This window comes from Accipiter gentilis, chromosome 4 (assembly GCF_929443795.1).
Source record: "Accipiter gentilis chromosome 4, bAccGen1.1, whole genome shotgun sequence".
Classification (NCBI taxonomy): Eukaryota; Metazoa; Chordata; class Aves; order Accipitriformes; family Accipitridae; genus Astur; species Astur gentilis.
Genome location: NC_064883.1, coordinates 10624102 through 10639675, shown reverse-complemented (window position 1 = coordinate 10639675; position 15574 = coordinate 10624102). Strand labels below are relative to the sequence as shown.

General features: G+C 42.0%; 1 protein-coding gene and 1 long non-coding RNA gene across 5 annotated transcripts in view; one reads left to right on the top strand and one right to left on the bottom strand.

Moving 5' to 3' along the window:
* Positions 1–12225, top strand: part of SNX10 (sorting nexin 10) — a 36686-nt gene extending 24461 nt beyond the window's left edge. For all 4 annotated transcript variants that reach the window (XM_049798542.1, XM_049798544.1, XM_049798543.1 and 1 more), the window contains 4 exons: positions 389–489; positions 1082–1180; positions 9330–9545; positions 9991–12225. In XM_049798542.1, coding sequence (XP_049654499.1) covers positions 389–489; positions 1082–1180; positions 9330–9545; positions 9991–10069 — 495 coding nt within the window. In that variant the 3' untranslated portion in view covers positions 10070–12225. The remainder of the gene's footprint in view (positions 1–388; positions 490–1081; positions 1181–9329; positions 9546–9990) is intronic.
* Positions 5609–14133, bottom strand: LOC126037784 (uncharacterized). The gene is made up of 3 exons (XR_007505812.1): positions 14073–14133; positions 9204–9487; positions 5609–6632 (listed from the first exon to the last, which is right to left on the bottom strand). It is a non-coding gene; the product is annotated as an uncharacterized LOC126037784 (long non-coding RNA).
* Positions 14134–15574: the final 1441 nt, after the last annotated feature.

The following is a 15574-nucleotide window of genomic DNA, read 5'->3' as shown; positions in this document are numbered from 1 at the left end:
TAGGATTGCATGCTGGAAGAACTCTATGTAGCTAACTGTTTGAAGGTTTATAACTAGAATAGCTAAACATGATTCTTCCCCCCTGCAAAGAGTGGCAATATCTGCTGAAACTTCTGAGATTTTTTTTCCTGTTACTGCAAGTTGTACCATAATCCATATGTCTTGCTTTTAAAAAGAAAAAAAGCGATGAAAAATATTTCCCTGAGAAGCAGGAGAAACTGTCAGCAGTCCTGTCTGAGATAAAGCACAGTCCTTAACCTAAACTGAATTAATGCCAAGCTTTCCATTGGTGAGTCAGGGATTAGCATCTCGGATGTGTTTTTAATACCATGCCTGCACTTTAGCTTAAGCTGATTTACAAAGCAAAGTGTTTTTTATTTCCCAACAGACAAACAGTATGTGCTTCACAAGGAAAACATCCTGTGTTAGACGACGCTTTCGAGAGTTCGTTTGGCTTCGGCAGAGACTTCAGAGCAATGCAGTGCTTATGTGAGCAACTTTATGTCTGGCTATTTAATATTCTGTCAGTCATGGAAGGGGAGGATTGTTTCGTCTTTATTCTGAGAATTACAGAAGTCAGAGCTGGAAAGTGTCCTGTGTTTCTTACTATCACAAGTTTATTCTCTGTAAGGCGTTTTCTCTGCTTTAAATGTAGAAGAATGTGGTTTGTACTGATAGCCTTGGTTTGGCAAGTTAAGCCCCCTCTAACTTGTAACAGATTCGATCTGCGTTTCCTTTTGCTATGCATGGGTAGCTGAAATAGCAATCTAGCATAGGTGTACGTACCCCCTCTCTGCACTTTTAGGATGTGCTTGGGTTCTGTGGGGACCATAAGAGACCCAGCCAGACATACATGCAGGCTTTATGACTGGACCAGAAAAGTCACATTCATTTATTTTTCCCTTTGAGGTGCATGAGAAGCCCTCCAGTTTCTCAACCTTGTGTTCCCAAATTCGATTTCATGAGCTTCTGGAACATGACCCATGATTTTCATATGCTCGGGGTTGGCATTTGCTTACTGTATTTTTCTGCGCTGTTTCAGATTTGGTTTTAACTGTGTATTTGCTTCTTGTTTATAAAGACAGCTACCTGAACTGCCATCTAAAACTCCCTTTTTCAATATGAACAATCCTCATCACGTGGACCATCGCCGGCAGGGTCTGCAAGAATTCCTGGAAAAGTAAGTAGAGTCCATCCTAGGGATGTTGGCATTTTTATGATGTCATCAATGTTCTGGTTTAAAATAGCTCATCTCTGGTACTTGAGAGCCACCGTGTGGTCATCTGTACATGTTACACATTTGGTTTTATTTTTTTATTTGCACAGTCATATTTCATACACGTGACTTCAGCTCTATAGGTTATAAGGCTTTTCCATTGTGTTTCACTGCATTGGTTATAAATAATAGTTTTGGATTTATGTCACTTTGCAATTGTGTACTGAGGTTGGGAGATCTTCCACTGTGATGTCTATTTCTATCTTTCAAGAGTGAGATAGATATTCTCATACAAAGAAACAGACTTCTTTCTCTCATTATGTTCATGGCAAATCAGTGTCTTTGTGGGCTAAACCCCTGGGAACCTGGGAAAAATCTGTAGTGAGATCTCCTAACACAGATATTTCCTATAATGCCAATTACTTTGTTTACTAGTCCCACTAACATAAACAAGCTCTAGCAGCTGTGACCATTTTCAGTACAGCTGCAATCTGTGTAAAATTATTCATCAGGCTTAGCTAGAATTTGACCTGTGTTACAAGGGAGTGCTGTATGAGTTTCAGTGCTGCATCCCTCAGCCCTGCTGCTGTAACCACTTCACCTTCTGCAGTGGCAGAGACCCTGTTGGTGTAATTTTCTGCTTTCTCTGCCATTCTTATAGTACCCTGGCACTGCCAGTGAGAGAGCAGGCTGCTTACAGCTGCCGGGGCAGGAATTGGGTATGCATTTGCAGCCTCTCTTTAGCCACTGCTTGGGGTAAGGGCATGGTAAAACACTGTGAGAAAAGACTATTCACCTTCTTTCAGTGTCAATGTTTCCGTGAATCAGAACTGCACAAGCAAAGGAAAAAGCATATCGTTTAAGTAGGCTTTAAGCCTTGTGCTGAGTGGGTAGAGGAATATTGGACCCATTGTTTTTCCAGTCAGTGTATTATAATTATACGCCTCCCTAACAGACAACAAATCATTGGTCCTGAGGTGTATTAGGCTTAACAGCTGAAGGCAGGGAGAGCTAACTGCTGTAGGAGTAATATCCTGTATACAGTTATATAGGATGTGTGGCCGAAAGGATACCCAGTAAATACTGGTTGAAGGCATGTGTGACAGGGAAAGGAAAGCAGAAGAGGATCAGAGGGTTTTTTCTGCACTTCAGGAAAGAAGGGTGGTGAAATAGAGTGACCGTGCTCCTAGAGGTGATAATATTAATGGACATACAAAGGGTATGGTAGTTCAGGTCCCTGGGTCTGAGCAGTCCTAGCTTAGCTGTGCTGTCCCACGGAGTAGTGCGTTTCTAAAATCATTCTTATTTTAAAATGGCAGAGAGGCCAATCTGGTAACGAGGTACAGTATTTCAGCATCAAAAATATGTACAACCACTGTCTGTGCTTCAGAAGGCAAACCAGAGAGGTAGATTCTCTTAAAACACATTCTCACTCTCCAATTTTGTGGATATCTGTAGCTTAAATGGGTGCTGACAGCAGAGAATTACAGCATGTGGAGCATTTTACTTCGCTGCTCTTAGTCCAGGAAAGGGAAGAGAAGCATCTCTGTTGTAAGGTAATGATTTAAATGTTTGAACTTGGATGCTGTTTAGAAAGGTGTCAGCTTTCTCTCAGCCCTGGGGAACAGTTGGAAGGAATTTTCAGATAGAGTTGTGTTGTGATGAATTGGCTTGGCACCTTATGTGCTGTACCATTGCCCTCTGCTGGCTGGCGCCTCTGTGCTGCTGCTGCTTCCAGAAGGGATCTTTTTACTGCCTCAGCTAGGCTGCCATGATGGTTTTTTTCCCCTTTTTTTTTTAATGAGTGTGAACCAAAGGTTATGACTTCTTTCTCTGAAATTGAATTTATGGGACTCATTAACAGGCGTGTGTGTGTAATATATATACACACACTAGACTTTAGTAAAGTTCTAGGGCTGGGTGCTTGCATGTTCTGTAGTGTGGCAATGCCAGGGGAAGCAGGACCTCCCTGGTATATTAGCAGGGGGGTGGGAAAGGAGCCAGAAAGTAGTTGCATGGAGTGGTGTAACCCAGAACTGCAAAGCTGAGTGCTCTGTTTGCCCCAGCAATGACGGCAGTCGCCATGCTCAAGCTTACAGCCCTGCTGGTGTTTCTTTGTGGCAGTGGGAAGAAGTGGGATTGGAGCCTGCGTGGACCTGTCAAGGGACGAGGTTCACAGGTAACCTTTTTCAAATGCCCGCATGCGACGCAGGAACCCGAGCTCCTCTCTGCACTCAGTGCCTGCTGAGGTTTTCGGGACCCAAGCTCTCTCTGAAATGGAGTTTAGATCTTTCACAGTCTCAGTTTATTCCCTGTGCCTGTTGCTGTGTGAGCAGGTTGCTGTAGTGTCTGCCTGGGCAGGAGCCACGTGCCCGAGGAGTAAGGATCGGGCGGCGGGAGGCTCTCTGGTACTTGGCTTCTGGCCCTGGGAGCACCTCCATATTGCCTATATGTAGATGCCTCTGGAATTCTCTTGTCCTCCTTCACGTCTCACTCCAGAACAAGTTAGCACGGGGCAAGGTGCGTACTTGGAGCCCTTGTGAAGCCTCTCCGTGCTGAGCACAATAGGACGAGAATTAGGCCAATGGCTAGAAACTAAAGCAAAGCACTAGAGTTTGCTGAAATCTGGAAAGGAGTGTCCATTTTGATTTGGCTTTACTGCACAAATTCAGGGTAAGACCTGCTTGTCTTACAGGTTATTATCTCTGAGTGATGAAGAGCTGTAAAGCTCACTTCTTGTCTGGGCATAATTTAATATTTCAAGAGGCCATTTGCATTAACGGAAGTCAGCTAGCCCCTTTTCAATTATGAATTACTTTGTAAGAATAAGGAAAATTACGTGTTTTTCCTGGTAAGGATCCTCATCCTTTGAGGATGTCTGTAAATTCACAGGAAAAGCTTATTCTTAAATTAGACCTCAGAATTAAAACACTGTCTTATAGTATTAAAGTTCTGTAAGATCCTCTTTGCTTTCATCCCTTTGCAGCTGCACAGGTTTAACTTTGGGGTTCAGATTACCTTCACAGAAGATCATTGGGGTTTGCTTATTAGAAAACTAATTAACAAAACCATTTTAAATGAAGTTGGGTTCAATCACTGGCTTTTTTTTTTTTGATTGAATAGAGTTGGATCCCCCAAAATTACGTGGTTTAGGAAAAAGGATTAGTCTTCAGTTAGTTTTCAAACATGCAGTTTATGATGAGGTGGAAGACATACTAGGAGTTCTGAGAAATGCAGCACTCGGATCCACAGGAGTCGAAGGACATCCACAGTGTTGCTGCTCCAGGTGGCTGTGCGTTGGGCTCACTTGGTGCGGGAGCAAGCAAGCCACCCAAAACTTGGCTGCCATTCTCTGAGAGGTGGCTGGGGTTTTGCCCTCCTCCTCACACCTCCTTACCTTTCCCACGGCAGTCCCACAAGCAGGAGCTGGTGCAGGGTCAGAGGACTCTCCCGGAGGTGTCTCCGCCAGGCGCTTCCTCAGGGATGTGGAAAGTGGGAGTCTGGCTCCAAAAGCGATGGATGCCAGCTTGCCGGGGCTCAGGCAGGAGCATCGGTGGCCGTGGGGCAGGTGGGATCTCCTCGGGTGGGTGGCGGCTGCCTCCTTCCAGTGGAGCCTTGCTAATATTTCCTTTCTGGTGAGTGAAGTGAATAATGCCTAGCAGGTGCGTGTCACTTGATCCTTTCCTAAACGTACGCATTATCAGATGCCCAACAGTTGCTTCACAGTTGCTCGCTATCAGTAACATTTCCTCCCTTATAAAAAATGAAGGAGGAAACAGTCGGCTTTTTTTAAGAGGAAACTGGGGCTTTCTTTGTTTGCTGTGGGCTGGGGCTCAGGGCTGGATGCTCAATAGAGGGCACCACAGCACAGGCTGTCATCATCCCCCGCCTCTCAACTTCTCTTTTATTTATTTATTTATTTATTTTTTTCCTTCCCTTGCTCTCGTGGTATGATGTAAATGGGCAGAATAAATTTGTCGAAAACAAAATCAGAGTGTTAACCTTCCACACACATGCAAGTGTGCATCTGTCATTGTATTAGGTTACAGTAGATACAGGAAATCTTTAGTTAGGATTAAGTTGTACTGTTCAGCCATATGTTGTTCTCCTCCAGCAGAACAGTGTATAATATACCTAATAAAATCATGTTGAAGAAAACCAGATTTTGGACCTTGTCCAAATAAGACAAAACACATGTTTTGTCTTTTGTAAATGTTCTTGCTGTGACACGGGAAGGAGAAATACTCCTCGTATAGTATCCAGCATTTCCTTCAAAAAGGACATTATTTCTCCTGATTGTGAAGTGACGTTTTTCGGCCCTGCTTCTTAAAGGTCTAGAGATCATGAGAGTTTACTGAAAGCTTACAAACAAAGATTCGCATGGCTGTGAATAAAAAATGATTTTATTATCTCTAATTCAAATGTAGAGCCTTGTCCTGCAGCCCCCTTAATCACATAAGTAGTCATTATGCACGTGAGCAATCTGGCCGAGAGGAGTGAGATCTCTGACAAGTAATGACTACTGATGGGATCAAGACTTGCAGGATTTAGCCTTTCCTTCTTATTCCAGGCGTGCATAGAAAGTCTGTTGTTCTCTTAAGTATGCTCAGTCAGTTTATAGGAATTATCACCATGAGCCGTGACTCTTCCATTAGCGCAACAGCAGCACGAGCTGATTTACATCGCTGTAACCGCAGCTTTGCATTGACACTGGCTGTAATAAAACTGTTTGAGAAGCACTGGGAGTGCTACTGGTTGTGTTCAAACTGCTCACGCGTTCAGCCTCTGCTAAGACACCCAAGTATTAATATTATGACACTCTGCCTTTCCTCTTGTGTTTTTAATTTGTTAGGTGGTGTTTTGTAATTCTGATTTTTAAAGTCCTTGGAGCCAAATCTATTTTTTTAGATGTACAACCCTTCATATAGTGAGTCCCCAGGACAGCAAAAGCCCTGGAGAGCAACTGCTATACCAGCACTTACTACTACTAGTAACATCTGGTGACAAATGTATGGTTATTTCCTTGAAGGAGTATTTTGAACAGGAAGGCATAACGCTTACGGATAGCACAGAATTTATTTTTCATTTTGATTGCTTGAAGGATGCAATTAAAAAGCAATCTAACCTGTTGGTTCAGATGGGGGGGAAGGGGGAAGCAGAAGTTATTTTTTAATTAAAAGAAAGAAAAAAATGCTTCAAGGGTATGACTGGGTGAAAGGTGTTCGTGTATTTGCTTTCAGGATGGTTTAAGTGGTTTGCAAAATGCATTGAGTGTTTGGTCCCTTCCCCCCTTGTGAACATATATATGCACATATACATGTATCTATGTATCTGTATGTGTGTGATTAGCTTTATGAACATCTTTCTGTTTCTTCGCGCCTTGGTTTCTCTTCACTCCTTTCACCTCCAGATGGCACTATGAAGCAGAAAAGAAAATTACTGTGAAATAATGAGTCCAATGTAAAGTAAAATTGGAAATTGAATTATAGCTGCAGAAAAAGGACAGTAGCCTTGAGGTCCTGATCAGTCTGTACTCTTATCACTTTTGTTTGCTGTTCCATGTGTTAGGTTACTGCCGAGTTAATAACAGTGCTTTAGCAGTTCAAGGCTTAGCAGAATTGTACTGGACATGAAATAAAGCTAAAATGAATTTGTGTCCAATATCATTGACATTAGTGCTCATTACTTCTCTGGTGTAATGCCTCAAACCATCTAAAATCAATTTTAAAGATTACCCATTATTTTATAAAGAAAATAAAATACATTTCAAACAGCAACAGAGCTGTAAGTGTAGTGTAATCTCATGAACAGTTAGTTACTTGTGTTTTTGCTGGTTGGCAGGAAACTTTTGAAGGTGCAGCAAGAGGCGAATCTGTGAAACTAAATGCCATCCACAGAATTTAATGTCTTGGCTTTTTGCTGGGTTACTTGGTATTAGACACGCAAATGGTAGAATTGCGGAAATGTGCATCCCCTCATTGTGCTCGTAAGCCTGGGAAAAAGAGTAACTCTAGTTACTCCACAGTAAACTCCAGCATGTTATTTTTCTTTTTTTTTTCCCTTTCTTTTTTTTTTTTCTTCCTTTTTTTTTTTTAAGAGGAAGAAAAGAGGAAGGAGAATATTTACTCCCCCAGTTGAATAAACTATAAATGTGGATTTATTGTGTGGAATGATACTTTTTTCTTTTACTTCTCGTTGCAATGTTTGTCTTTGTTTGGAATGTATGTTTATCAAGAGTCAAGGCTGAAATCCTCTTTTACTGGCCGCTGAATGATGGCTTTTCAAACTGTATTCACGAAGCTGTTGCTGTCAAGGTGTGTAGACCTGTAAATTTTGTATTTTGAATCATTTTTACACAGCATTTGCTGGCTTCTTTTAGACTACGAAGAAGCTTATTTGTATATTAATACACTGCGTGCATTGATTTTACAGATGTCTATTTGCTATGTTTATTTTTAAGTAAAATTATGAGAATTTAGATCGGATTAAAAAAGCTTTCTCTAGGTATGAAAGTGTGCTTATTTTGACCTTCAGTGAAATCTGGTCCTTCTGAGACTGAATTTGAAATGCACCTGGTAGATCATTAGGGTCATTGCAGACATTTCCTCATTGGAACGTGTCAAAGTTTGAGTTATTTGGTTGAGCCTGTGTGTGTGTTTACCTAGGCAAATGAAATGTGTGTGTACACAAACATCCTGCGTTTTCAGATAGATATCTCTTATTACTTATTTTGGTTTGGCAGATTTTTATAGGCTTAGATGAAGCCAAAAATCCTTTAGTGTATTTATAAAAAGCTATTGTAATGTTCGCCACCTTAGAGAACAGTTTTCAGAATGTATTTGTGTTTTAAAACATTACAGTCCAAACACACCGTTAATCTTATTTGAGAGAAGGAACTAATCAGTTATACTTTTCATTTTAGTCAAGAGTACGTACAGAACGCAATATTTCTTTCTGCTCTTACTAGTTCTTACATTAACATCATCTCTTGTTTCCTATTGCATAGCAATGACTTTTTTGGAAATGACTGTAATCTAAATGAGTAGAAATAGGTAAATATTGACTCTTAATAGTTTTGATTTGTTTAAAGATACTTTAATAATTTTCTGTGGAGCACTGTTTAGCATGGTCATAGGCTCTGATGACTTTATTACATGAGTAAAATTAAATGTACATATAAAAAAATAACTCTTGTTAATCATTCTAAGATTTGTGTATTAAAGAATTCATTCTTTAGAGAAATGGTCCAGCAAAGTTGCCACCTCCCCCCCCCCCCCCCCCCCCCCAATAGTGATGATAATCTTCAATTCTCAGTCCTTGTAAAACTATCTCTACAACTTTCTGTGTTACTGGAATGTATTGTATTTTGTTTACTCTCACTTGATGTAAGTAAATAGTCAGTGCTAAATTTATTTGAAGACTTAATTTAAAATACATATAACCCAAAGATTAAAATGGACTTTTGAAAAGAATAGCTGGAATGAAATAGTATTTAAGATTCCCTAAAAACTGTTTGCAAGTAAATTTAAATCAGTATTAGCATTTTAATTCTAGCTTAAATGTATGCATATTTGTAAAAGTGTAAATGATTTTGGCTAGCATCAGCTGTGTTCAGAGGTATTTCAAAGTCCTGACACTGCATGTGTATGAAGTCCTCTGTCTCGGTACACACTTCTTTCCCCCACCAAAGAAATTGGTGCCTTGTAAGTTTTAGAAAAGCTTAGCTATTAAAAATAAAAAAAAAAAAAAAAAAAAAAGCGTTCTCAAATGGCGACCAAATTTTCATAAGAGTATATGCCTCCAACTGCCTAAAAATCATTAATTGATCCATGTGGTAATAACAGATGGTTAAATGGAAGAAATGTCCTTGATGTTATTCTAATAGCAGATGTGCCTAACTATTAGCTTCGTGTTTTTACTCACCTAAAATTCCAAATAATGTAATAAGAAAGTAACACACACCTAATCATTTTAATATGTTCATTACCTTCTGTTACTGATTTAGGATTCATCTGAAAACTTAAAAGCAGGACATCATTTAGAATTTGTTCTGGCGAAAATATGTGTGTATGTGCATCTATATAAAAACATTTAACTTTTTTTCTTGTTCCAGGATCCTACAAGACGCATTATTGCTTTCAGACAGTAGGCTTCACCTCTTCTTACAGACTCAGCTAAGCCCAGAAGATATGGAGGCTTGTGTATCTGGACAGACCAAATACTCTGTTGCTGATGCGATTCATAAGTTTGCCTCTTTGAACAGACGTTTTCCTATAGAAGATGAAGAGAAAAAAAAAGGAAAAAACGATGTGGACTCTGATTCAGAGAGGTGATTTCTGTATTTCCTTAATTTCTGAGATTATATATACATACATACACACGCGCATGCCTCGCTTTTTTTGTTGATGTAATACTAAGATAATGAAAAAATTAATTGACTGAGATTTTATTGAGCTGTGACAGCTCATCATAGAAGTCTTCACACACACCTCCACACTGAATTAATGAATGCAGTAGAAATTCAATTATCTGCATTCTGATTATGTGAATTTCATTTAGTCAGACTTGAATTATTCGCGTTTAAATTATCTTGCTAAAAAAATATCCAACTGCACTCCAAATGGCTAATTAAAAGTCCAAATTTCCTGTCTCTCTTTGTGACTGGAGATAATTAAAGTTCTCCTCTGTTACTCAGGCTTTGAGTGTGTTGTGAAAACCAATTTCCTCCTTTTATATTTTTTTTTTTTCCCCTCTCTCTCTCCCCTTTTCTGCAGTTCATCCTCCGGGCTCAGACCTAGTGATGACAGCATTTCATGTGGATGTAAAGCAAGCCCAGCTTCTGAAGAATCATGAAAGATCATTCCTGTATTGCTATCTTAAGGACAGTACAAAGTGGTTTCCGCTCTGTTTACTGGTAACATGCACCACATAAACACGGCTGGCTGGTAACATGTATCTAAAAGACACGTCGTCAATACAACCATATGTCCTTATGAAATTTTCAAAACAGAGCTTGATACCATTTCTTTGTTGATTTATTATATATGTTGATTCAGGTCTACACGCTACCTATTACATTTAGGTTTTTATGACTATTAAAATCTCAGTATTGGGTAAGTCATGCTCTGCTGACATATGTGGCAGTTAAAATATTTCCCTTAGTGAGTGCATGTCTCAGATCTGGAAAATAAAGATAACTTAATTCCTCATCTTAAAAGTTGGTATATCATATCAAATATATTCAAAGCATCTTTTTGTAATTTGCATCAGAGAAGTTTCATCTTTAGAAGTCATTTGACATTGGTGATGAAATTACATACCCCGCAAGGTATTAACTTTTTAAAGTAGCTCAGCAACATCAGCAAAACAACATTTGTACAAACTATATGCTGCTGACAATTTGAGATATAAATATATCTTCCCCTGGTCTTTCTGTAATGTTTACGGAAAGCTTGGTTTTATCATGCATAAGAACTGAAGGCCAAAATTCTTGAGCATGGTTGCTTGGAAGTTAGAAATATTAATAAAAATGACATCATTTCTAGCCTTGCTGGAGATTCTCAGTTCCCAGGGAATTATGGATAGTTGTTCCTAGTGAAAATCCTGGATGAGGTCCATGGAAAGCAATGGCTGAATTTTGCATTGACCTCGCTAGGGCCAGGATTTCATCCAGCATGTTTAACTTTAGGCACCTATATTTGAAGATGCTGGGGGAGATGTTTTAGTTTAGCAGCTCAAACAGAGAGTATCTCCCTCTCCAAGATGACGATAATCACATAGCTAATAACATGCTTTACAGATGTGGACCTCTCCACTCTTTAGGAGTAACAGGAGCTGCTGATTTCATTGTGGCTATAGTTAACAAGTTGGAATATTGACTTTTTCACAAAAGGCAGGCTTGAACACAACTTCGTAACCACCAACACTTATTTTGATTAAACATCAGTTTTGCTCTTTATTGTTAACAGCAGCTGCGTAGTGTCTTCTCCCAGATTCTGTCAAAGGAATATGTTTCACTGTACTGTTGTATTTATATTTGACATTTAACTGCTATTAAAAAGAGCTAGGGGGTCTGATCACTCTAGCAAAGCTCCCATTAACTTCGGTGCTGTAGTTACCAGCCTAGAAATGGAGATATAGATATAGATATATAGATAGATATGTTTGATTGTTTTTTTTTTTTTTTTTTTTTAAGAATTCTGTGGATGCTTTCAAAGAAGGAGCATTTTAAACCTGTGAAGTACAGAAACAATAGATTATTAAATGGCCAGCTAATAAAGGGTGGCATAGGCATGTGTGGGCATGCTTTTTTAAAGCATCCAGCTGGGAATGTGTGTAATTTTAGAAACATGTTTTAATAGCCCGAGGATAACATCTCTTAGGTAACTACTTTAAGCCACTGTATTTTGTTGATGGTAGCACTTTTATAAGACAAATATTGGTGTTTCTTTTTGCTGGGTCTTACTGAATTGCACAAATGTATCTATTCACCTTCTCAGCTTGTGAGTTAGCAGCAACATTATTTTAATGTAAAAGTGGTAACATTTAATTAGAGCAACAAGTTATCACTAAAAGTAGCTTAAAAAAATAGCTGTTACTGCCAGGCAGAGATTTTGATTACTTGACTTTTTTCTTTTTTTTTCTTCTTGTCTTTTTTAAGATGGCACATTACAAGAAAAATTGTTTAGTGCATTTATTTAAAAGATGGGGAAAATATAAAACCAAAAACTGGAATAATGTCTGAGAAAGATACTTGTGTTTTTATTTAATGCAATGTCAGGTTAGTGGGCTTTTATTTTGTTTTAAAAGAATGAGCTAAACTGTTGAAGCACTTTACAATTCCGGCCTACTAACACATCCTCAAAATCTGATGAAAATTACAGAAATAAAAGGTTTGGAGAGCTTTTGTGGCTGGTTTTTTATTTTTTTTAATTCTAGGAGCTTATCTGTATGCCAGTGAGTGTTTTCCGAATGAAGATGTTTCTGAAATAAATATTTGTTTTCTAATAGTTCTATTGTTGTTCTGTTATTTTCTTTGTCACCCTGTTCAAAAATTCTAAGACTACTGTAACAGAACTTTCTTCTGAGAAGAAATTTCTTTGACAAATTTGTTTAAATATTTTGTCTTTTGAATGTTGCTTGCATAGCTAGTATTACTGGAATTTTTCTCATTAAAGGGGAAGAAAAAGTATTCTAGTATGTAGTCTTTTTGTATCAGCTGTATGTAACTGCATATAAGTGCTTTGAGACATTTTGTTTAATTTGGAACATTTAAATGTAACTGCTACAAATTTAAATGTAAAAAAAATATTTTTAATGTCTTTTATGACTTCAGTGATTTGTTGATTTTTTTTCAGCACTGTCATATATTTTGATCAGTTGATGATGAGTATTTTGGTTCTCATTTTATAGTTTTGAATAATGCCAGTATTTCCTGCTAGTTTTTTTTAAACAGGCTAATACGTAGTTCATAATATCATCTAATTACTATTGCTAGTTTATATGTAATTGCACTAATTTTAACTCAAAAGCTTCACTTTAGCTTTTGCTTTGAGCTTTATATTCTCCTTTTTATGATGATTTCTTAGAAGCTTTTAAGTAATTAAACAAGTTACTACTTTGTCTTGTGTGTAAACCTGCCAGTAAGGTTTCCTTTATTTCAGTATCAATATCCTAATCACTCTATGACTTACCATGTGTATTTACTCTTCAACTATTTTTGTAATATGTACATATATGTAAACTGTTGTGTTTGGGGTTGTTGTCATGTTTTTGTAGAAAAGGTAGAGAAGTGAAAAAACTCCGGTCGTATGTGCTATCAGATTCTGTAACGTGTAACTTCAGAATGTTGTAAACTAGTATCGAGCAACCTGTTACTTGCACCGTCATTGAACTATACTTTCGAGAAAAGATTGTCTCGTGGAATGAAAATTTTCATTGAAGTAGCACTCTAGTTTTATAAGCGTTAAGAAAATCTGTACTCTTAAATGTCCCACTGTGTAACCCTGCCGCATTCTGTGTCCCTGTCTTTCTTTGGACGTGTGATTATAATGAAATTTTTGTCTAGAGCAATACTTAAATTATATAGGTACGCGGTGTTTGTGGCTTGCTCGGCTGTAAAACAGAAGGTGTTCAGGGGTGCGAAGAGCAAGAGGCGTGTGGTTCTGGGTCGCCTCTGCCCCTGCGGGACTCGGAGCTGCGCTCTCGGGGCCAGGGCGCTTACGTGTCTCCACCAGCTATTACAGTTGTTGGAAAAACGTAAATGATTATTTTCCACTACCAGCTCGATTCTTCTCACGAAAGGCCCAGAGGCCTTGGGAAAGACACGATTATTCTCCGGTGCTAAACCTACCCGCTACCGTCTTAAATCGCTGCTTTGCCTCGTGGAATAAAGCCCCCTTAGAAAATAATTCAAGTGACCTTTCAAAGCGGAAACCGGCCTTTCTCCTTCGTCCGTGACCCCCCCCCCCCCCGAGTTTTTAATGGCCGAGACCCCCGCGTGGGGGTGGCTGTGGGCACGGGTACGGCCACCGGGGGCTCGACCACCGGGGGCTCGGCCACCGGGCTGCTCCCGCGGGGCACCGCGCCGTGCCGCCGGTGCAAGGGGCGGGCGCGGAGGAAGACTTCAAATAAAAGGGGCAGGAAAAAAAAAAAAAAAAAAAAACAAACCACAAAAACAAAAAACAACCCAAAAAAGGGAAAAGGCAGCCACCATCCCAGGTCGCGCTCCCCGGGAGGCAGCAGCGCCGTTCCCTGCCGCCGCCGCGCCCCGGCCCGGCCCTTCCCCGCGCCCCGTCCCCTCCCGGCCCTGCCCCGGGGCCGCCGGCCGCCGTGCGGAGCGGGGCGAGCGCCTTACCTGGGGCCGCCGTCCTCTCCGCCCCGCTCCGCTCCGCCCAGCCTCCCCCCCCCCCCCCCCGGCGCACGGCTCGGATGGCGGCGGCGGCGGCGGCGGCGGTGCGCGCGCCAGCCGGCGGTGCGTGCGCGCACGCGTGTGCCCGCGCGGGCGGAGGGCCGAGGAGGGCGGCCGTCGAGGAGCGTAGGCCGCCGGGCCTCGGTCCGGTAACTCGTGGCAACCGCAGTCCATGGCAACGGCGGGAGGGAGCGGGCCGGGGGCGGGGGGAGGCCGGGGGGCCGGCCGCCAGCGCTCCCGCAGCGTCCCGCCCACGCGCCCACGCGCGGCCGCGGAAGAGCGCCGGACCGGCTCTCGCCGCGGGGGCAGCGCGGACACCGGCTCCCCGCCCCCCCCCCCCATCCCCGGCAGCCCGTTGTTGCGCGGCCCCCCCACCGCACCGGGCTCCCTCCCCCCCCCCGGCCCAGACGCCGCTCCCGCCCGCGCCCGCGGCGTCGCCAGGGGGCGCTGCGGGTCAGCGAGAGGCGCGCAGCCGGGCGGGGCGCGGGGGGGGGCGGGGCGGCGACCCCCGCGCCGGCAGCGCGCTTCGTGTCCGCGGCTTTCCGCGGGGACCGCGAAATATTTTTCGGTTATTTCTCGCTTTTACTGCTGCCCACCCCCCATCCCAGAGCCGCTCCCGCAGCCGCGCAGCTCCGCAACCAGGCAAAACGGGGAGGCGCCCACCGTGCGGGGGTTGGCGGTCAGCCGGGGTGGCGGGGGGCAGGGGGGCTGCACCTGCCTCCCCACGGAGAAGCCCCCCTGCCGCCCCCCCACGCACCGGCCCCCACGGCACGGCAGCGCCGGGCTCCGCAATCTAAAAAAAAAAAAAAAAAAAATAAATTTTTTTTTTTTCTAATTTTCATACAAAAGCAGTTAGGTGCCAGTGTAAAGCCAAGGCTTGACACTTAGCAGCCTCCGTGGCGGGCAGGCTGAGCTTAAATGGAGGCCTTTCTGCGGAACAGCAAGAGCCAAAAGGCCTTGTGTCACCCCGTTATGTAAGACACAATCTCGCCTGAAAATGCACAATGAATCGGGAAGGATTTATGTAATTAATTGACCAGTCTTAACCTGTTATCGTGATGTAAGGAATTTGGAACTCATTAATTTGGGCCCTGACAGATTTCATATTAGAGCTGGCAAATATGGATTGAGCCTCTTATTCTTGTAGCAGCTGGAATTTCCATGACAGTGAGGATTAGTGAAGAAGACCTATTGCTCGAGTCAAACTGCCTCTTTTGTAATCAGCAGCCCTGCTCTGCATTAAAGGGGTAATGGGAAAGAGAAAAAAAAAAAAATACCAAAAGGAAAAAAAAAAAAAAAAAAAAGAGAGAAATGTATTCATGTATGGAGCAGAGCAGGGGAGGGAGAGGAGGGATGTATCCTGGAGAGCAGAGGCACCAGAGCGGGGCTTTCCCAGCCCTGTGGCAATTAAAACGCCGCAAAGGCAGCCCTGGCGTGATGGGAAGGGA